General features: G+C 45.4%; 1 protein-coding gene across 1 annotated transcript in view; it reads left to right on the top strand.

The window, feature by feature from the left end:
• The window catches only part of MDGA2 (MAM domain containing glycosylphosphatidylinositol anchor 2), a 252249-nt gene that overhangs the window by 71316 nt on the left and 157012 nt on the right, over positions 1–23921 (top strand). The window contains exon 3 of the mRNA XM_006024864.2: positions 8739–9008. Within this exon, the coding sequence (XP_006024926.1) occupies positions 8739–9008 (270 nt within the window). The remainder of the gene's footprint in view (positions 1–8738; positions 9009–23921) is intronic.

Consider the following 23921-nt stretch of genomic DNA (forward strand, 5'->3'; position numbering starts at 1 on the left):
CGTCGTGCTGCGTTTGCCCATGAGAGGATGGGGAGTAGTGGCAGGGTGAGGTCCGAGGATATGAGAGAGGGGTTAGAGACCCAGCCCGAAGGGGATAGTACCCTCGACTGGCCCATGCTGGGGCCAGGACCAGAGAGGGTCAAAAGGGCCGGGGGCCCACCACGAGGGATGCCCAAGAGCCAGAGGCCTGGGGTCCCGACTGGCCTGGAGGTGGGCCAGGGCCAGGTAGCCAAAGTTTCCGGGGGAACCACACCCGAGAGGGGAACAAGGCTTTGGGGGGGCTAGGTATCTCGGATGCAGGCGGAGAGGCCACCTGATCAGGAGAGATCATAGTTGGGTCGTATGGGATGATTCTGGGGCCCAGCGTGGGGCCGGTGATAGTGTTAACACCGAGATGCCATCTGCGTGACTTGGGCTGCGGTATTAGGGGAGGTCGGAGCCGCAGAACGCCCCCTGGCATCGGGGAACTACAATGGGCAGTCTCCCACTTAATTGACATCGATATATGAATCAATTGTCATCAAAGGCGTGGCGGGCGAGATAAGCAGGTGGTTGCCCAGAGACAGGTGGGCGGGCCACGAAGAGCTCAGCCCTGAGTAGGCCTCCTGTCACAGACATATAGAAGAATTTCTTCACTGTCCGACCCCCCAGGTCTTGAATAGCCTGCCATCGGAGGTGGTTCAAGCACGTACATTGAACGTCTTCAAGAGAAATTTGGATGCTTATCTTGCTGGGATCCTATGACCCCAGCTTACTTCCTGCCCCTGGTTAGGGGACTGGACTCGATGGTCTTCTGAGGTCCCTTCCAGCCCAAATGTCTATGAAATCTATGAAACATATATGTGAACCCATTTTTGACCTTCCACATGGGCTAGAGACAGACATTACACACAAACCTGTACAAGTGATCAGAAACCAGTTCAAATCTGTAACACAACAGAAGTTTAGTGCATATAAACTGCTTTCAAAATGGCCCAAACCATTTGAAGATAAACCTGGATGGATGTAGTATCAGGCTTAACTGATTTAGGTTAAATCGGTTTATTGAACTTCTGTCCCAGATCCTTTCCAGATTCAAGTTAACTTGCAGTCCCTCAACATCCCAGGATACTTTGCACCTCCCTTGAAACCCGCCCCCCCCCCCCCCCCCCCCGCAGGGTGGGCAGGCTAACCTTGGCCCAAGCTGTCTGCTTCATCTGAGCAGGGAAGGGGGCTCTAGCGCCCCCCGTCTTCTGACCTGAGCCACTGCAGACATGTGGCTGCACTTCTGGAATCAAAAGTGAATGTCTGTTCACTTTTTTATTGGTTCAATCTACGCAGGTCAGACTCACCTGCAAAGATTGAATAGAGTCGCCCTTTGGCTTCTTGACTGTCATTTGAGGGGCTTTTTGACTGTATTGGCCTTTTTCACTGTCTGTACTTAGCCATGGTAATCACTTTGGTGTAACATCAGACCCTTCACCACTGCCTGTCTCCCATATGCTGAAGTCCAGCCAAAGTAGGCCAGTGCTTTGTGGCAAAGGTGAAAATGCAATTCTGATCATCCCCATGAGGAATGCAAATAGTATACTGTGGCATATATTTGCAACTCATTTGACACTTGCAAAGATTCTGGTTCTACTCTTTGAAACTGGAGTTGATATTCCCTTGATTCAGTAGGAGGTGTGTTAAGACCTAAAGAATAAGACTCACTTTCTGCTGTGAATGGTGGACAGGGAAAGACAGCAATTCAGGTAATGGATGCTATCTGCACTATTCTTAAGGAGAATGGAGAAGACTGATCCTTGAAAATAATAGATGGTAAAAAGTACTCTCCATCTCGAGACAGAATACTGATTGCAGTACATTTTGGGCTGGAAGCAGTTCCTCACCCTCACCTTGATCAAAATATGTCCTTTTTGCTAAGGCCAGAATAAATAGGTTCAGGCATTGTCAGTGTAGATGTAGTAGGAGCATATACTGTAACACGCAGAAAAAACATAAGATTAGCAAGTCCATCTGTCACAGCCAGATACTTCTAGTTGAGCACTAAGAAGCCTGGAGCTTTTGTTTTGTCCTTGGCTAACAAACGGCATTTTTAGGCAGGATCATGAAGGTGCACATCAGTAAAGGCTCTGGGATATGTGATGAGACTGTTAATCCAATAGTCAGACAGTCTAGAGGCACTTCCAGCAATGCCTTAATACTGCCCTAGGCTTCTGCTCAGGTTTTGGTGGGAACAGTTTTCTCTATTGTTGAATTCAGGAGGTAGATTTCATAATCCTCCAAAAGGTGCGCTACTGTAGGTGTAAGCATCATGCATTTACCTTGGACTCTCCTATTCTGCTTTAGAAGGTAGTTGTTGGAACATAATTTTACATTTAGCAGTTGACATCAAGCTGGGTGGAGTAATAGATATACTGGAGGGGGGAGGGCTAGGATTCATAGTGACCTAGACAAGTTGGAAGATTGGACCAAAAGGAATCTCATGAGGTTCAACAAGGACAAGTACAAAGTCCTGCACTTAGGACGGAGCAATCCCATGCACCGGTGCAGGCTGGGGGGGGCTGGCTGGGCAGCAGCTCTGCAGAAAAGGACCTGGGGGGGGACAGTGGACAATAAGGTGAATAGGAGCCAGCAGTGTGCCCTTGGTGCCAAGAAGGCTAATGGCATCCTGGGCTGCACTGGTAGGAGCGTTCCCTGCAGATCGAGGGCAGTGAGTCTTCCCTTCTATTCAGCACTGGGGAGGTCACATCTGGAGTCCTGTGTTCAGTTTTGGTCCCCCACTGCAGAAAGGGTGTGGACAAATTGGAGAGGGTCCAATGGCAAGCACCAAAAACGGCAAGGGAGCTGTGGGGCACGACTTATGAGGAAAGACTGAGGGTACTGGGCTTATTTAGTTTAGAGGAGACTGAGAGGGGAAGTTCAACAAACCAAATTAACACTCACGGTTACCACTGCAATAAAGTTGTTGGATGGTGTATTCACTCACTAGAAAATCCCGCTGAAGACAGTGATTGGTTTGTTCTGATGACTACAATGAAGAATAGGTATCTTGCAAAAAATAATAAATAAAAAATAAATAAATAAAAGCCTTTTGTGATGCAGCTTGCTAACCAGAAAGCCTTAATCTTCCTTGTTATACTGCATCACAAAAGGATATTTAGATTCACAAACACATTAAACATTAATATGTCGCCTGTTGTAACACTCGAACCTTTGTATCCCAAAGATAATTGTTTAAAAGAATGAAGCACGTTTCCTTCCCAGTTTCTCCCTAAATGTTTTTCAGAGACTAATGCCAAAATTATGAAAGGTGGGAACAAGTACAGCAAAGTAAATTAAATCAAGTTACTGTGGCCTCAGGGTAGAGCTAATGCAAATGAACCGGACGTGTATCCATTCTGAAAAGCTAGAGAATAAGGTTCCTCCCAAACATTATTACCTCTAGTGGAAATTTGGTGCTATACTATCTTATTCTGAAACAGCTGAGCAGACATGTCTTCTACTGATCACCAGCTGGATTTTCTATATTACTGTGTTGGTCTTTTCCTTTTGTTTTCCAGTGTAGTCCACAGCCTTCATTATTTGGAAAGGTATAATAAATAATTAGTGACCTGGGTTATATCAAACTGCTCCCAGTCAGTATTTGTTCATTTTGGGCTGAGGCAGGGACTCTATATTTACAGAGTACTTCTCTTCCCCTTTCACTCCCCCATCCATCCAAAAAACAAGGTAGGGAACCTTATTAAAAAAGAATGATCTTACAAGGTCAAATATCCTCCAGATGTCCCAATATAGGTATTACGTTGGGGGAAGAATGGAGAGCACTCAATATTAACCTGTGATCTCCTTTCTTCATTCTCTTGGAAAAATGGAGGAAATTCACCTCCTACCCTGAGGTGGGACAAGAGGTGAATGGCCACCCATTCCTCACCTCCCTTGGCCACCCAGGCTACTCTTGGGAGGATTCTCCATAGCCAACCCAGACTTCAGTTACACTTCCTGTCCCTTCAATTTGCTGCTTTCCATGAACACAATCATTTTGGAGCCAGCTTGGAGTATTAAGTGCTTCTTCTCTTGGAGGGGAGGTTTTCAACCCATACAGGGAGGAACAAATGCAAATTGTAGGCTGTGATGGGGAGTGGAGGGTTGTTATCATCTAGTGGCGATCCAGCCATCCCTTCTTCCCTGCTCAGCATTTTGGCATGGCCACGGAGGGGCTTCCATAGGGTTAGGGTGATGTAGAGCATGGCTGGAGCTTGTTCCGGTGCCCAGACATGGGCCATGTGAGGATGAAGTCCCAGCCTTTCAGACTTGAATGCACAGGTCCTGGACTTATTTTTCAGTAACACAAACAGGTGCTTTGGAAGCCTACAAGAGACGTCTTTCTTTTCTCCACCCGTGTATGGAGATAGATCTTTTAAGTGTAGCATCAGAGATGGTGGTAAACCCTTGTACCAAGCATGACCTTGCGAGGCAAAGGTTATAGCTATAGTTTCTGCTCTGTATCTTTAGTTACTTCTTCAATCTGTTGCTTACTCCTTTAGTCCTTATTAGTGCATTATATTAGGAAAAAAGTATAGCAGGTACAAGCTAGAAACTAGATCAGATTTAGGGCTCTTTCTGCTTGTTGCAATAGGCCACATCCTTAGCTTGTTTCAATCTGCCTAGCTCCAGGGAAGTCAGATGAACCAGGTGAGTCAGGTAACCTTTGGTTTGTCAATAAAAGACTAACTCCATCCCCAACTCCTACGGATGTCTCAAAGGTAGTAGGGAATGAAGAACCACAAGAGACAGTGGTGGACAGGTCACACAGGCAGCAGGAGTAGAAAACCTTGGGACCGTGATGTTCAATCTCTGAGTTAACATCTGTGAACAGCATCTTTCTGCATGTAATGGCCATCTCTGCCCATGTGTTTTCCTTCATGGCAAGTGATCCTTTCCCCGTCCTTCCTTATGACATTGGAGACATTTAAAGGCATGGAGGAACGTTGACTTTGCTGCTTGTTGCAACAGAACAAAATCTATAGCTAAGCATCACCAACAGAAACGACTGCCTAAAAATGCTCGTCTCCCAGGTTTAGTTTCATTAAAATTTACAATGTTTGGCTAAGTGTCCTCATTAACCAGGAGATGATTGGCAGCCATACTGGGGTCAGGTCCAGTTCCTATTATAAAGGAGGTAAGGGAATGCATTTGCGGTTTACAGCACAGCATGCCAACAGCCTGAAGACAGCAGTATTTCCGATCTCTAAATAACTTGTAATCAGTGAGGAATCTAAGAGCAAGATGTTTTTGGACATACAGTGTTGAGAGAGAGTTATATTTTTAACAGGAATAATACACACTCAGTAAAGGCTATTCTTTGGCAGAGCTGGCTGGGGATTTTCTGTCCAAATGATTTTTTTTCAGTGGAAAAGGCAATTTCCGCAGAAATAAAGTTGTCTGTAGGAATATCAAACTATTTTTTATTTGTGCATTTGATGCTTTGTTTCAAATCAGTTCAGCCGGAGCTGAAACCTTATGGTTTGGATCTAAGTGTCTTGTTTCAAGTCAGTTCAGGCTAGAACCGCCTGTGTCTGACTTGTTCCCATTGTTCAGGTCCCTTGTGTCCTCATCGTTGGGGCGAAAGCCAAAGCTAAAATACGGGGACAAATATTCTGGTTTCCACTCTCCAGAAAACCACTATCATTATCATGACATCATCTTTGCTTATTAAGATCAAATGATCTGCACAAATAAATCCTACCTGGAGGAATTTCAAGCAGTCCTACAGTCCTTAGAAACATTCAGAGTCTTGTGTTTACCAGTCATTCCTTCTCCGATAGTGTTTTACAGCCCATTCATTGTTCATCCGCTTGTTTGTTTTTAGAGGGTTTGCATTTTATTCCATCATTTTAAGTGCACCTGATTTTACAGAGGATGCAATTTGCTCGAGGCATGCAAGCCGCTTCCTGCATGCCATAGATTTCCTGCTCATTCAAAATGTCCCTACTATTCTTTTTCAAATATAAGGATGAAGGCCTTCACTTTTCACAAGTGTTTTCTGTAATGAAAGTTTACCCCCATTAATACCCATCACAATGAAGGAAGACTTCTCATAAGGGCAAGTTCTCCATGGGAAGACGTGGCAAGTGCAGAATGAGTGAACTCCATTTCCTCCGATAAGTAATCATTGTGCCCTAGGGATGAGTCTCAACACAAGACCTTTTAGGCAGCCCTTTTTATAGGGATGTGTAGACTTCTCATTGGTTTCTGGAAGAAACTTTCTAGTTCTAAAGGGAGTGTATATTTGAGTTAGGGCTGACAAATAATTAAAAAAAATAATCGCAATTCATTGCAAGGTTTAAAAAAAAATTGCAATTAGTCACAGTTTTGATCGCACCGTTAACCAGTAGTCAGCACCCCTCCACCCACCCAGCAGCCCAGAGCCTGTACATCCTGCAGCTTCTCCCTGGCCACCACCAACAGTGCACAGCCCCAGCCCTGACCTTGGCCTGCCCTATGCCCGCTCTGGCCTTGCGCCAACCAGCCAGATCCTGTGCGAACATCTCCAACCCCAGCTCACCCCACGCCTGCTCCAAACTGAACACCTGCCCATGCTGAGCAGCAATGGCAGCAACTGGGCAGAAGCTTGCTTAGCATGGGGGAAAAGCGGCCCCTCTCCTTCGCTGCTGCCAGGCCCTTTTGGCTGGAGCCCACACCCAGGCTGCCCGGCATCTCTTCTGCACGGCCACCCCTGCCCTGCTGGGCGGCCCAGAGACAGAAGTGATGACGATGGAGTGGAGCCACAGGGTAGCCTGGGTGCGGGCTGCAGCAGCGGTGAGGAGGAGGGACTGCTTTTCCTCCATGCCCGGCCACTGCCGCCACTGCCACTGCTCAGTGTGGGTGGATGAGTCCGGGGCAGGCCAGGGTTGGGGCTGTGCGCGCAGGTTTTGGCTGGTCCAAAGCTGGTCTGCTCTGCCAGGCTGAGTCCAGGGTGGACCAGAGTCTGGGCTGTGTGCTTGGATCCCCATCAGGACCACAGGGATAGGACGACGGGCAGCACGATTTGTACTATTTAATGCTCATTAAAAAAATTAATGCATCAATCTGTTTTTGCATTAACAGTGTACATTAACTGCAATTAACTGGCAGCCCTAGTTCAAGTCTAAGGGGAGGCCTTCCCTTCTCACTCCTGTTTTTTCTGAACTGTGTGTCCTAGCCCTGCTTACCAAGCTCTAGATTTTAGTTTCTGCTTTTCAGTTAGTAACATGGTAAAAGGTGGTGGCAGATGACAGAAAAAGGAGCAATGGGCTCAAGTTGCAGCAAGGGCAGTTTAGGTTGGATATTGGGGGGAAAAAAAAAAACGTTATCACTGGCAGGAAGAGATCATGGATGCTCCATCCTTGGCGGGGTTTAAGACCTGGCTCAACAAAGCCTTGGCTGAATTCATCTAGTTGGGGCTGGTCCTAGTTTGAGCAGGGGTTTGGACTAGATATGACCTCCTGAGGTCCCTTCCAACCCTCATTTTCTATGTTTCTATGAAAAGAAAGGTGGAAAACTGAAGTGCCTCAGCTTTTACACATTATGAGCTTGGTTTGGTTTAGTTTTATTCCATTAGGATCTGAAGTGTGGCAAAATACTAATTTTGCAAATCTCAGCAGTTTAAAATCACATTTCTGATCAGTTTATGGAAAGGTCGCAGGTGCCCATTGACTGCAGTACTAAACCACACAAACAGGGACGGGCAAGATTCATAGATTCATAGACGTTAGGGTCGGAAGGGACCTCAATAGATCATCAAGTCTGACCCCCTGCGTAGGCAGGAAAGAGTACTGGGTCTAGATGACCCCAGCTAGATGCCTTCTAGATGACCCCAGCTAGATGCCTATCCAACCTCCTCTTGAAGACCCCCAGGGTAGGGGAGAGCACCACCTCCCTTGGGAGCCCATTCCAGACCTTGGCCACACTAACTGTGAAGAAGTTCTTCCTAATGTCCAGTCTAAGATGTGGGTAACGTTGCCCAATCAGTGAAGTCTGGAGGCAGCCCCTAAAGAGAAACCGTACCCCTATTGTCTCACTTCCCCCACAACAACTGTACCCCACCTGGAGAATCATGTCTATAGACTACCAATTTCAGGCAGGGTAACAGCCACTTCATGCAGTCCAACTCCATCCAAATGCACCGTTTTTCTCTCTCTCCTCTCTTTTCCAGGGTCTCCTACCTGTTGTTGCTCTCTCTTACTCTATAAGACACTGATTCCCCATTGCATCCAGTGGATAGTTTTGTAATTCTTCTCTCATACCGTGGGCCCCCAAAACAACCCATGCACTGCCAGGTGCCAACAAAATTAAACGTTGCATATCCAGTTGACACACTATAAATCAGGGGTGGGTAAAATGCAGCCTGCGGGCCAGATGTGGCCTGCCAGGCTATTCTATCCAGTCCGCGGGGCCTCTAAAAATTTTTGAAAATTAATAATTATCTGTCCCTGGCTGCCTGTCATGCGGCCCTCAATAGCTTCTCAAAACTCAGTAAGAGGCCCTTCACCCGAAATAGTTGCCTGCCCCTGTTATAAATCATCACAATGCAGCACCAAGATGTGTTCTCATTTTGTTAATGAAGGTTTGCCATTATAGTAGATATCCACCTTTATGCTCATGGACACTGGTACTTTAACTGTGCTCAGAACTTTAGAGATGCACTATCCCTGATTGCCAAGCTTATTCCATTTAGCTGGATACCTCATTTTTGCCTTTTCTGTCTTCTGCAGATCCTCCTGCGGTGGAACCAGCCTTCTTGGAGATTAGACAAGGCCAGGGTCGAAGCATCACCATGAGTTGCCGGGTGCTGAGAGCGTACCCAACTCGGGTGCTGACATTTGAGTGGCGACTGGGCAATAAATTGCTGCGGACTGGTCAGTTTGATGCTCAAGACTCTACCGAATACACCGTAAGCAGTCTGTCCAGGGACAGCTATGGGATTTACAATTGCAACATCATAAATGAAGCTGGAGCAGGGCGATGCAGCTTTCTCGTTACAGGTAGGCTTCCCCGGCTGTTACCATGGCATTTTCCTCTGGTGCAATGTTTTATGCATGGCAGAATGAGAAAAGAGAGCGTTTTGCAGATTTATGTATCCTCCTAGAATGATCCTGCTGCTCCAGCTGGCTTATTTTTAACCTGAGAGTGATATCTCCAGTGGTATACATACGATTTGATGCCTGATTCTTGAATTATGGTTGGTTGCTCGGGTTTGCTCCAGCCGTGCCAGGATAAAGACTGTTGCTGCTGCTTTTAAGACTGAAATGCAGATGCCCTTCATTTGCAGCTGAGGTTTTAATACAAAGCATTCCCCAATGGAACAGAGAGATTGCGAACTTTCCAATGAAACCTGACTTTCCCTTTGGCTTTTAATAGATTCAATTAAAGTACAAGAAGAAGTGGGTCCTTAACCAAATCTCAAGGTACAGTGAGGGGTTGAAAACTGGATCTCTCAATATTAGACAAAGAAAGATCATGCTTCTGATATGCAGAGTATTGAAGTCAGCTGTCCCAGCTTTAGACTGGGCAAATCACGTAATTAAACTGAGTTGATCGTATGCATTTAATCTCCAACCTCATCTGCGGGTTGCAGCTGTAAAGCACTTATCAGCTTTTACTTGCCATGGTCCTTTTATGGGTTGGAAATGGGTTGCTATGATTTGGAGAAACTCTTGCTCTTTGGGAACAGGATCCTGTACATTCTTCATAGCTCATGGCATACATCCATAGCAAGCACTGCACCCCGTACAGTGGTAAGGCCATAGGTGTATGCCTGTAGCTACACAACCCTGCTTAGAAATGTTAAACATCAAGAGATGCCACACAAAAGACTTCCTGTCATTCATCAACTAAAATTGATGGAAAGGGAGTACGTGGGATGGGAACCGTCCAAAAGCATGTCTGGGAGACATGACCAAAAAGAAGTGTTTCTGGTGCACTGTAAATGTCCTTTCTCCCACCCCCTTGACATTTTAGTTCAGTCCAAATCAGATTAAAACTGACATTTCTAGGAAACTGGAAGCTACCTGGATCCTGCAGCTCTTGGGTGAATTTGATGCCATTTCCAGTTTCACTGATAAGAGCAGCAAGAGTGTCGGCTTCACTAATCAACTCCGAGTCCCAGCCTTGGTGCGTCTGCTCAAGGGCCAGGTACACCCGCTGCAAGCATTGCCAGCCCTGGGCCAGGTTGACCAGGACTCTAGACAGAGGTTTGTTGCCTGCGGTGTTTTGAATGAAGCATTTTGGGCTCAGTGAACTGCCATTTTTCAAGGGAGCTTAGTTATGCTATGTGATTGTCCATGACCCTTTCATGTATTCCTGAGACCTACTTGTGGGTCGTAATCCACGGGTTAACCAGCTATATACCATGCATAAGGGTGCACTTTTGTTTTGTTTTTACATGGTGCTGCTTGCCATCTTTTCTTGGCAACCCTCAGAGATCTCAGCATGCCTGAGCAAAGTGAAAAGAGTTAGTTCCAATGAATTCACCAGTGGATAATACCCGCGGTCCTATTAAACAGATATCTATTTGCTCCATGTAATTGATCCTAACACCTAGTATTTTTGGAAGACACCTAGAACGTGCAGGGTTCACAGGCACTTGTGTTTTAATCTATGTGGTGACTTAGAAAGAAACAAGAGAAACAGTCCATTCCCTCAAATGAGTAAATGCAGTTCAATTTACTCTTCATCATTCTTTGGATCCAAGGCTGTAGAAAGCGATTGCAAGGCATTTTTTTTTTTTTTTTTTTTTGCAAGATCGGGGCAGTCTTCGTGGTTTGCTGTGATTTATCACCATGGCACAGCCAGGCACCTCACTGAAATTAGTAGTAAAATAGTTTTATGATTTACTCCGTCCCTCATTCTTCTGCTTGCCATGCTCATTTTTGTGCGTCTTTGCTATTATACAAATGTAGGTCTTGCAGTACTATTAAACATAGGGACATAAACTCTTTTGATGCGACTCCTGGAGTTTTTTAGTATAAAGCCTCAGTATTCCTTGGTGGTAAATACAGCTTTTGGTACGTATGGTCAAAACCCTGCTCTCATGTCAGGAGGCAGGTTTTAGCCAAAAGGATATAGTCTGTTTGTGGATCTCAACAAGGCTGATGAAGTTAGCAAGATTGGGAAATGGGTTGAAGAAATAGCAGAAATGAGTTGCATGCTTTTTACCTGTAGCTGAATGCAGATAAATTAGCCTACATCGTACATCAGAAATCCATTGTTTTTTGTGGTTTTGGTTGTTTGTTTTTTTTTTGGGGGGGGGGGGTGTTTAAAGCACTATAGCAATCTGACAGCAGTAGGAGTGTTTCTTTCAGCTTGAACAATGAAAAGCAGACTAGTCCCTTTCTAGCCAAGTTCATGTTCAGATTTTTACGTGCTGATGCAATGCTACACGGTGCCACAATGCCTGAGCTGCAAAGACTACAGAGGAAGAATTGTGCACTAAAGGGTGCGTCTGTGCATTGCCCTATGGTGACACAGCAATGCACTACATTGCCGTACGGTGCACTATGGTGACATCACATGGGTCTACACGTGATCACCAGCCACGCTGCCTGGTTATAGCGCTCCGCTAAGGCAACGTAGCCAGTGAATCTGACTGTGCGCCACCCAACAGTCGACTATTGCGCCGTGTTTTAGTACTTCCCCCAAGCAAGTACTAAAACACGGAGCAGTACTAACGTCACTGTACGGTGGTGTGTAGACACCCCAAAGAAAACCCTTTAACATTGTCGTCACAAATATTACGCTTGGGAAGACTTTCATAGGTCACAGAATGTGTAACGCTGGATTTTACTAAACTTAACATTTTGACCCAAATTTGAGCAAAAATCAAACCAAGTCACGGAAAATATTAAACACAGAAACTGTGCTTATTAATTAAGTGAGGCTGCACAATCTGAGCCACATTTGATCTGACAGCATCTTTAAAAATAGAGGAGCAACCTCAGGTGCAAAACCGAGATCAATTATGCTGTTCACATATTCTAATGTTAAAGAGGTTTATCCCAAAGGGAACGTCATGCATAACAGCAGATCAAGGGAACGCACATTTCAGGCAGTATATAGAGTACCTAAGATCCTGCCAAGACTAAAGCAAATTGACTAATGCTTGAATGGAGAGAATGTCATGAATATTGCTGACTCTATGTGAGCCCTCGTGCATCTGAAAGAAGTGTTGGAGTGCCAGATTTTGAGTGTAATCAGCAGAATAGAGTTATTGTACGTGCCATTGTGGAACATGGAAAGGGTGTGTGTGGGAGGAGATAAATAGCATGCTGCTTGATTTGAGGACACACTCAGTGTATTTTCTACAGCACTCTCTGATTTCATTTGGAGGCATTTGTCTTTGTGTGCAAGATCTCCTCAACCAAGACCAGCACCTGGCGTGGGCAGCTAAGCTGTGCATTAGACCAGTGGTTCTCAACCTTTTTGGCACCAGGACCCATTTTTAAACATCGATGTCCAGTCCCGACCCAGTAAATAGTTTAAGTAGAAAACACACAAGTATTTTAGTCCCAAAATACTTATTGCATACTACAAGTTAAAGCAGTTCAACAGTCTTAATTTTCAAGACAGAAATCAACAACAACAGGAAAACATTAACAGCAATGTCAGCATGTGACCCTCCATTACTCCCAAGTGATATTCATCATTGTGCAGTTGGCACAGTGCAAAATGCTGGTGCCCCTCACTCCTCACTTGCAGTCCCCTGGTCTTGCCAGTGCCTAACACTCCTGACTTGCAGCTCCCGGCCCTGCCAGTGCCCATCAGTCCCAACCCACAGCCCCCCACCTCCCCAGCAACAACCCCAGAACACCCTCTTGTGCACTGTATGAAGCTGGAGTCATCTGGGGAAAAGAGCATATACCAGAAATGAAAGGCTATATCATCATGAACATGCATATAAGGAGGCAAATTCATACCGTGTGGACAGCCTTATTATGCAATATGCCAGAATTAAGTGAGTGGATAACTTTCCAACTTTCATTGTACAGATATATATATTTTTTGGAAGGGGGGGGTTGTTTGTTTGTTTTTTGTATGCATAATGTTATGGAATCAGACCCAGGTAAGATTCATGCTGCAGTACCCGCATGCTATAGTTTCACGTTATATTCCATTTTAATGTTTACACAAGTGCCCATGACTCTAAACAGATGCCTTTAGATATTAGAACTAGATAAAAAGAAGACCGTTGAAATTGAGTGGATGCAAAAGTAGGACTTTTTGTGAAACAGTCCATTAAGTTAAATAGCGGGGTCAGGAAAGTTAGCTTAAAAGGGTTTTTATGGTAGTTTGGGATTATATTTTAGAGTGTGTGTGTGTGTGTGTGTACATATACATATCCCTACCACCACCCACCACACATTCACACATATATACACACACACCCTCTCTCTCTCTCTCTCTTCAGGGGGAGCTATCCCTGCCAGGTAAAATACGAGCGAACAGCCACTCATCAGTCACTGCATTGATGAGCCGCCTGCTACCTTGAGGTATATAGAAAAAACATTTAAAGCTGTGTCTATGTTCGAATCTCCGAATCTTTCCGAATCGATTTGGAGGGTTCCAATTTGATTCAGAAAGATTAAAGGGTCTCCTGATTTGATTCAGATTCAGAGATTCAGCCACCGAATTGGGCCAAATTTCTGCCAAATCGAATCAGTGACTGAAGCTTCGCACAGCCCCACTGCTTACATGGCACATATTAGCTTCCCCTTACTCCTATATGATGTTTCCCCTTTCATACATCCAAGAATTGCATTAGCAATCAGACCAATGGCATCACACTGGGAGCTCATGCTTGGCACATTTCCAGCAGGATCCCCAGTCCTTTCTACAATCACTGCTTTCCTGGATATATTCCCCCACCTTGTAAATTTGGCCTTTTCATTCTAGATACATGACCTTGCTATAAAACACACAGGGTGTGTCTACACATCACCCTGTGGTGATGTAGCAATGTGCTACAGTACCATGTGGAGCACTATGGTGACATGGCAATCACGTGGATCTACACGTGATCGGCAGCTATGTCATTGTAGAGGCACACTCCCTCAGTATAGTTAACGATGCGCACTGCGCATGGCATAGTATAGGCGGTTACTTCACCATGCTTTAGTACTTCCAAAACGAAGTATTCAATCATGGTCCCGTAGTAACGTCACCGTACGGCAACATGTAGATGCACCCATGGTGTTGAAATGACTTTGGCTTACCAAGGGCAGCAGATCATCCTGTCCAACTGATTTATCTTTCTTGTTACTTTAACAATGCCCACTAGTCTTTTGATCACCTGCAATCTTTGCCTGGAGTTATTCTGTTCTTCTCCCTGCCCTCACCCAGATCATTGACAAGAAATTGTTTAGCTTTGGGGCTAAGTTCACATTCTTGTATGATCCTGTTAAATACCCTCACTGGATGTTGATTCCTCATTTGCAATTACTTTTTTGAGGTCTGTCAGGAAACAGCTTTTTAACCAGTTTGAGTCATTGATTTTGTATAATCCTAATATTTTTTAAGCATGTAGTATATTGAATCAGATGCCTTACAGAGTTCTGAGTATATTATGGCAACACAGTCACCTTTATCTACAAAATTATAATTACATCACTGTCCAAATTCAGCTTCATTTGACAAGACCTATTTTCCATTAAACAGTATGAATATTTCATTGATTGTGTTATTTGTCCCTAATATTTAACTGATTTTCTCCCATTTTAGGTTGTCTCTGACTCTGATCTGAGGCTAACCTATGTATAGTCCCCCAGCTCTTCGCTTTCATCCTTTTGAGAGGAATAGGAGCTTTCACTTAATGTTGAATTCCAAGATTTGTTGAAGAATCTAAGGGCATTTCTTAGCCAGGTCTTCTGAAACATCAGCATTATGTTACTTGGTCTTGCAGATATAAAAATGCAGTTTCTGGGTGCATCTACACATGCATTTACTCCAGTCTAGATTCACTGTGCAGTAAGATACTGCACAGTAAGAGTTTTTGGGTAGGTGTCTACACATGCGAGGATTAGGAAGCAGATTTGCTTCCAGGTCCCTGCAGCCCTGCAACAGGCCCCTGCAACCACCAGGGGGAGCTCCAGGCTCCCCCAGCTGCTAACCCAGGGGCTGGCAGGGAGTACTGGGCTAGGAGACAGCTGTCCGGGCCCTGGACAATGACCCCCTGCTATGGCCGCAGGGAGCTCCTGGCCCTGGCTCCGCAATCACTTGATGCTAGCTGTCCCACCTGCAGCTCTTTCCATGCCCCTTGCCTCAATCACCCAATTGGGGCATGGGGCTGGTGCCTGCCCCTGACTGGGACAGTTTGTGGCCAGCCCCGGACCATGTAGGGAAGTCTGCAAGTGCAGCCCGCAGCTGGCTGGGCACTGCCCAAATCCCCAGCCACCTCCAGGATGCACTACTTCCCCCGAGCAGCCTGGGGCTGGCTGGGAACTGACCCAGACAGGGGCAGGTCCCAGCCAGCTCCAGGCTGGGCAGGCAACTGTCCCCATTCAGGGAGCTCCCAGCCCTCCACTGCCTGATCATGATGGCGAAGCAGGGGCTCAGAGACGAGGATCTTCCATCCCTTGCTCTCTGAGCACAATTTGGGAGCAAGGGGATTTGAGCTCCCTGCTGCCAGGGCAGGGGGCCATAGTCCCCACCTGGGCTCTGGTGGAGGCAGCTCCCAGGAAGGGATCTATCCCACCCCCTGGTAAATGGCTGGCCGGAAGGAAATTTTCCTGGCGTCTACATGAGTGCTGCAGTGCCATTACTAATGCCAAGTAAATTTGCTAGTTGCATTTGCAGGTAGCAAATTTACTCAGCATTAAGGAAGTTTACTGTGAAGTAAGCATGTGCACATGTAGATGCACATCCTTACTTTGCAGAAAACTATACTAATGTGATGTTAAACATCTCATGTGGACATGCCCTCAGGGTCAGACTGAGTTGTGTCCTTCTTGTACTACGTCCTTAAAAGCTGTGCAATTTTTACTACTTATTTTCAGAGTATGTTTTCCATCACATCTGTGCAACTCTATTGTTGTTGAAAGACTTGCACAGGCACAACTGATTGAGATACAGTACAAAGTTCTGTATAAGGAGGAAATAAAATAAGAGCTGCTTCCTTATGGATGTGCTGGTCCTGCATGTTAGGCAGGTGTAAACAGGAGCGAAAACTTACTGCCACCATTTAACTGAAGCCAAGGGACTGAAACGGCTTGGGGAGCAGAGCTGGCAAATCAGAAGGGAAAATTACTTACCCAGTTTCTTTTCAGATTAGGGTTTCACTTTAGGCATTGGGTGTGTCCCTTCAATCTTTAATGGAAATCCTTTGCCTGCCTTTAGGATCATAGGAAAGGAGGACTTGAAAAAGTAACCTAACCCAGCCCCCTGCCCAAGGCAGGATCATCCCTGATTAAGCCACCCCAGGCAGGGATATGTCCAATCTGCTTTTGATAGTTTTCAGGGATGGAGATTCATCAAATTATCTAGGTAGCCTGTTGCAATGCTTGATCACCCTCTTCACCAGAAAGTTCCTCCTAATCTCCAACTTGAATTTCTTCTGCTGCAGCTTAAGTCCATTGTTCCTAATCACATCCCCTGGGACGGTCAAGAAAGGTCCATCCCCATCCTCTCCATAACCACCCTTCAGCTACTTGCAGGCTGTTATCAGATCCCCCCTCAGTCATCTCTTCTCCAAATTAAGTAACCCTAGCTCTTTCAGCTTTTCCTCACAAGTTATGCTTCCCAGGCCTCTTATCATTTTTGCCACTCTCAGCTGGACTCTTTCCAATCTGTCCACATTGTTCTTGATGCATGGAGCCCAAAACCAGACACAGTGCTCCTCTTGCCTCTTTTCAAAGAAAGCAGGGTACTAAAAGGTCTGGGAATAGATATTTATCCTTTCTGATGTGACATGCACTTTTTAGCATCGTCCTCAGGTGAGGTGGTCAAGTACAGTTAGGGGTCCAAGGTGCTTCTAGAACTACTAGCTACATTGCACCCTGGCTTTTACCTATATGGCACGATATTCACAGTGTAGGATGGAGTTTTATTGACAAAAAGCCAGAAGGTTTTCAGTCCTGTGATACCACCTTAAAATACAATGTATGAGGCTGGAAGTGTAGGGTTTTCATTGATTTATGAGTCGAGCAAAACACGGCTCTGTCATATTTTTTTATAGCTAATTGTGGTATGTCAATGGGTGGAATATATTTAGATCCTTGCAAGAGAAACATGAAATGTTTTGTTTGTAACAAAGCCTGAACAGTCACTCCATGTGATTTTTCTTAGAAATTCTCCGATGATCCCATGAAGCGACAAGTCCTAGATTTGTGAGAAGCTTGTTTGACAGCAGTAGGGCTGGCTTGGTTCAGGACTGCGCGTGGGCCCGCAAGCCCTAACTGATGTCACGCAGCATTTATCTTCCTGGGGCAGCATGGTACATTCTGCCAGCAGGGATCACCGGGGACGTAGCTCATTTGTCTTCCACATAATTCAGCTCAACACTGCTTGAATGACACATCTGCTGTTCAGAATGGCAGTGGTTAGCAATGGTGCTACTAAACAGCGTCTTGGAGAGGACTTGCTCAGGGGTGTAAGGGTAAGAGATGGAAAACTGTGAATGAAATGGGATTGGCTTGGGAAGAGAGAGGAAATTGAGGGGGAGACAAGGGGATGCTGACTACAGTGTTATATGAGGGCTGAAAGGCCCAGCAGGGGAAGATAAATTGCTTAAGGCAGAAGTCATCAAACTATGGCCCACAGGTCAGATCTGGCTGCCAGGGGCTTTGCTTGTGCCTCTCTGTGGCTGGTCAGTATAGACAAGCGGCAGCGGTCACCACCAGTGCTGGCCCGTTTTCTACCTTAGCTGGATCATTCTTGCTGGACAATCATGGGAAAAAGTTTCTAACCCCTGACTTAAGGCAAATTATTTATATATGTATGGATGTACATGCATGTGTGCGTGTGTGTATGTAAGTAGACAAGGTTCTTTGTGTAGATGTGATAGCTTTTATTAGACAAACAAAAGAGTTGGAAAAAATGTTCTTCTCAAGCTTTTGAACACAAACACCCTTCTTCAGGCATAGGGAGAGTCTGCTGGTGTTTTGTGTGCTCTCCTGGGTAGAAGAGAAACCAACATGTAAAATGAAAGTCTGTGAAAATGCAAATGTGTGGCAGTGAGGATCAGAGGCAATAGCAGACAATAGGTGCGAGACAGGTATATGGGGGAGAAGGGGCAATGTTGCATTAATATACAAGTTATTTTTAATTAACTGTATATGTATATGTGTGTGTGTATGTATATGTGTATGTGTATATATGTATATGTGTATGTGTATATATGTATATATATATATAAGGCTGCTGTGGGGACTATAGCTGAAATGTGCTGAAATGAAATGGTGTCTCATGAATGGCAAAAATAAGGGGCCAATAAGTTTAAGACACACCAATTTCATATGCGTGTGAATATTTTGATATATGTTTTTATTTTGAATATATATATATATATATATATATATATGAAATTGGTGTGTCTTAAAATATTGTCCCTTATTTTTGCCTTCATGGGACACCATTTCATTTCACCACATCCAGCGTATAGTCCCTACAGCAGCTGGATGAGAGGGAGAGCTAGATATACTGTAGCGTCCTTGGTGGTGTGTGGCTCTGGAGAGAAAAAACAACATCTGGATTGTTGGAGGATTATGTGCAGTTGCTCTAGAGTTTTTAGGGTACCTGTTTTAAATTTTTGTCTTTTTTTTTTTTTCTGCCATATTTTAGGATTGGTGCCAGCAACATACAGGTCGACTATGTTGCATGAGCCTTTGAAGAGCTGAGTACAAATCAGAGGCTGCATCTACACATGTGCTTTAGTGCAGAGTAGACTAATTAGCTGTGGAGTAAAGTTTCACTGTCTACACATGTGATAGTATTAGGCCACAGTAAACTAATTTACACCACAATAAGATAGTACTGTTGGGAACAATACTATCTTAGGCTGGGGTAATTTACTGTGATTAAACACACATGTAGATGCTAATCAAGGGTGTAAATTGTGCCCAGCCGGCTTGGGTCCAGACTCCTGCCTGATACCTAGCCACACAGCTCTGCACTTTCATGCTTCAGCCAGCCACTCTGCTGCCCACCACTACCTCCTGGAGCCCGAGGCTGAGCAGCCCTGGTATAAACTGCTCCACTCCAGCTCAAATTCTTGTTGTCCTGGGTGCACATTTAGGCGCTGCACTCAGGAGCTGTTTGCTCCAGCTCAAATTGCTCTGGAGTTTATTGCTCCAAATTAATTGCATGTGTAGACACACCCATAGTTATTACAATCTGGCCCTCATTATCTCTCACATGTGTTTCCTCTTAATCCATCCACTTCTAGAATCTCTCTCTGTAGTTGCCTCTGCGGGGCATTTTTGTCTTTGATAATGAAGTTAGAAATGCTTAAAAGGAGAAAGTATCAGCCTATTTATAGCACTTTTGTTAGTCATGTCACATGGGTGTTAGCTCTGAAATACCCAAAAAGAATCTGAGGAGTTGAAATGAGTGTGGAACAACTTACCAGCCCCCCACCCCCGTTGTAATGTGCAAAGATCTAATTAAGGGAAAGATGCAATATTTCAAAAAGTTTAAGTTCACAGGAGACCATTAGATCATCTTATTGGACCTCCGGAATATCACAGACCATTGAATTTCACCCAGATGTGCGACAGCTTGAGATAGACTCAAGCAGGTCTGTCCTACTGTGACAGGTCCAGGTCCCAAGGATGGCTGTGACGTCCCCTGGTGGCCACGCGATTTCTGCCCTGGACCTAATTCTAGGGGCCTCACCTCCTTTACTCCCCTGCCACACCTTTGATGTAATTGTTTGCAAAGGAGCAGGAAAGGGTGCTGGGGTCAGACGAGCCCAGCCAGGTGCTTGTCCAGTCTCCTCTTAAAGATCCCCAAGGTAGGGGAGAGCACCAGCTCCCTTGGAAGCCCATTCAAATCCAACCCAAATCATGGGTCTATAAGCATGGCTAGCCCTCAGCTTCGTCTCATGCTGTCTCCAAGCCTAGCCCACTCCCAATCTGCTTCTCAGCCACAGGCACTCCCCTGTTCAGCATCCATGACCAGACTGCCCAACCCATCTCTAGGACCGCCTTATGTCTCTCTGTCCCTGGCCTCTTCCAGTCAAATGACCGTCCTGGCTTGTCTGCAGGTGCCTCCTAATTAATCTCATTATCTAGTTCTCATGGCAACCCAACTGCAGCTGTGCTCTGCCTTGCCTGCAGGGCTGTGCCCTGGGCTCTTGCTCTCTTCAAGTGACAGAAAGCCCCAGGCTCGCCTCGCTGTTACACCTGCAGACACCAGACTGGTATGTGGATCAGCATAGAATGTGCCACCGACGTCTGAGACCCTCGCAATCACCACAAGGAGCGTAGTCAGGTGATTATTCTAGCAGCAATCTACAATCAGGCTGCAGATGACATTAAATAAAAAACCCAACAACAACAAGCCCCCACTTCCCACCAAAAAAAGAAAAAAAAAAAAAAGAAAGAGAAAAACATGTCTCTGATTGTCTGACTTAGAGGGAAATTCCTTAATCTCAAGTCCAGCGATCACTTTGACCCTGAACATGTGAGCCATCCCAGCTTCAGCATCTCTAAAGAGATTTTTCCTGATGTGCTCAGAGCACTGATCCATGCCATCCTGTACCCTGCCTCCAGCTACAACCAAACAACTGGGAAAAAAATCATCTGGACATGTGTGCATCAGGGAAATCCCTTCCTCCAAGATGCCTGCAGGTGATGAGCTCAAAGCCTGGAACATGATACTGAATTACAAATCCAGTCTCCAGTCAGAGCTGTATGTTCGTTACGTATATGAGGCCAATGTGGAGTTTCTGTATTGTCCCAAAGGGGGACATCATGGGTCTGGATGAGAAGGACCCATTTTGCCCCACTTCCTTAGTGGCTGGGGCTCTTGTCCAGCTAGCAATAGACTTGGTTAGGAAAGTTTCTTGAGGAGATGTGAACAGGGCCAGATTAACACACAGGCAAAGTAAGCACATGCCTATGGCCGTAAGTAAAGAATGGGCCCAGACTGGCCCACCCCACTGCCTGGGACATCAGCCCACTCTTCCTGACTGAAAACTCCCAACATTTATTCACCGTACCAGTGACGATAAAGCAGTCATACGCATTATTAGTGATGCATTTGTTTTTTGGTCACCCCACGCACCATATGCCAGAATCCCCTCTCATATGCAATGATGAAACTCCTGCAGATCATTTCCTGCCACCTGTTCCTAAAGGGAAATCCAAAACCAGGTAATTACTTAGGACATGACTCCATATTTACATCAGCATCAATGAGGCAGCTTGCATTAAATAGCTATTGGATACAGCTGTTGGCTCCCTGTTGTGAACTCTACAGGATGAAACAGGGTTTACCTGTGGAGATGCATGAAGTCTGAATACTGAAAGGATGGGAGAGCTCTGAACTTCCACAGGTGGAACTGGGTGCTCCCCTGAGCCCGACCGTGTTAGCTTGGGACCAGCAGCAAGCAGAGATGTCTGGGAGAGACAGTAGGATTTGGGCCTTAGATACCTGAAAGTCCTTAAAGTGTCATTTAATTGGCAGAGTAGGATTTAGCTGCAGATTTAAAGGTGAGGAGAAACCACTATGGTCATTCATCCCTAATGTGCGCACACATGCCCAGAATCTGGACTGAATTATGTCCTTCAGAAGTCCCATCTCAGTTTTGAAGCAATAACAAATCCTCCATTTGCTGTATCGGCGTTGAGACTCTGGTGAGGTCCCAGAAGACTGAAGAAGGTTAAATATAGTGCTTATCTTTAAGAAAGGGAAGAAGGATCATGTGGGGAACTGTAGACCAGCCATCCTGACCTCCACACCTGGGAAGATCATGGAGTAGGTCCTCAAGTAATCCATCGGGAAGCACCTAGAGGAGGATAAGGTGATCAGGAACAGCCAGCATGCGTTCACCAAAAGCAAGCTGTACCTCACCGACCTGATTTCCTGTTATGATAAGGTGATGGGCTCTATGCATACGATTTATGTTGACTTTAGCAAGGCTACAGTCTCCCACGACATTTTCATTAATAAGCTAAGAAAGAGATGATAGCCCTATTAAAGGAGTAACAGGTGGGGAGGCATAACTGGGGCAGCAGGCCTGGGTATCACCCTTTTGGGGGGTGAGGAGTGGTGTGCAAAAGATTCATGTAGCTTCCCTTATCAGTCATCTGCATTTTTTGACTTGTAACATTTGGTCTTTGTTGTTTAGTCTCCCTATTTTTTATTCATTATATATTGAGTTGATCTTAGCTAGCCAGGTATGGGTTTGGTCTAGCATAAGATTGAAATGTTGGCTTTATGGTCAGCCATCAGGATGACCTTAACCGATTCTCCATTTTCATCAACACTATCTACTTTTAAGTTTGTAATCCAAATGATTTATGCAAATAATTGTTTAAAATGTATGACCGTCGGCCCTTTTCAGGTTCTAACGCTACATGTTAGTATTCGGTGTCATATTCTTTTTGCACAAGCTAACCATAACTAGGATCAGGATCATTGGTGTCTAGGCAACCACTGTCTTTTAGGTCAGTGAATAACTCCTCTCTGTCTGCCAGAATGAGGTCCGATATCGAGCTACCCCATGTTGAGTGGCTGACTTAATGTGGTAAGAAAGTACCATCTACTATTTTTAAAGCTCCCAAGTAAGTTTTGTTACTAACCGCAGGAGATATCCAGCAAATGCCCCACAGGCTGAAAGCATCCCTGAAACCATTTTTCTTCCTACATAGGGCAGACGATGTGTAGTTTTCTCCAATAAAAGACAAGGTAGCCTGTAACAGAGGCTCACTGACACTCCATCTTTGGTTTTAATGGATACTGCTGTAGTCCACAGGCATTCAGTGCTATGACTGTGTTGTCTGTAACAGACCACATTTGTAACGTAAAGCAGCATGTCCCTTCCCATTCTGTGCTTTTGAGTACTGATTTTAATGGGCCAGTCATTCATGCTGGCTCTATTGTCTTTCGTTGCATACACAATTGCTTCCATCTCCTTGTATTTATCATTCAGACTCCTCAAATGAGTGTGTAGACAACTAAGAATGTATTCCTTACACACCCCTTTGTGCTTGGGTGTGTCACATGTCTTGAAATTGGTTTACATAACTGGATGTCTGTGCATGACTTCACAATCACCCTCATTGTCAGCTTAAAACCCATCTGATAGTCCTAGGAAGCAGGAAGGACAGGGTGGCACCGCTAACACTAACCAGTTGAGAGAGGCATGATATTGTGTCAGCAAACAACCAACTTCGGACTATCACTGCTACCCATGTCTCTGATTATCCTGGTTAATCTATTACACTAAAGTTACGCTTATGTGCATGGATTGCAAGGCTGACTCAGAACCTGGGAAAATTAGAGTTGGGAGGGACCTCACATCTAGTCCAACCCCCTGCTCCAAGCAGGACCAGCCTCAACTACATCATCCCAGCCATGGCTTTGTCGAGCCTGGTCTTCAACACCTCTAAGGATGGAGACTCCACCACCTCTCTGGGTAACCTGTTCCTGTGATTCACCATCCTCCTCGTGAGAGAGTTTTTCCTAACATCCAACCTCAACTTCCCTTGCTGCAGTTTGAGTCCATTGCTTCTGTCTCAGATGGCCAGAGCCGACTCGAGTTACGTTAGAAATTGGTTGTACGTTAGGGCGGGCTGGTGAATGGAGAGGCAGGCACAACTTATTGGTTGCAAAAAACTTTACTCACGCTGCTTGCAATCACGACGCAGGTGGTCCGGTCGTCGGAACAACCACGCGAGTTGTTCCAGCTGGCGGGGCCCAAGCCAGTTAATCCGTCCGCAATTCGAAGCTGGCGGGGAAAG

This window comes from Alligator sinensis, unplaced genomic scaffold (genome assembly GCF_000455745.1).
Source record: "Alligator sinensis unplaced genomic scaffold, ASM45574v1 scaffold358_1, whole genome shotgun sequence".
Lineage (NCBI taxonomy): Eukaryota > Metazoa > Chordata > Crocodylia > Alligatoridae > Alligator > Alligator sinensis.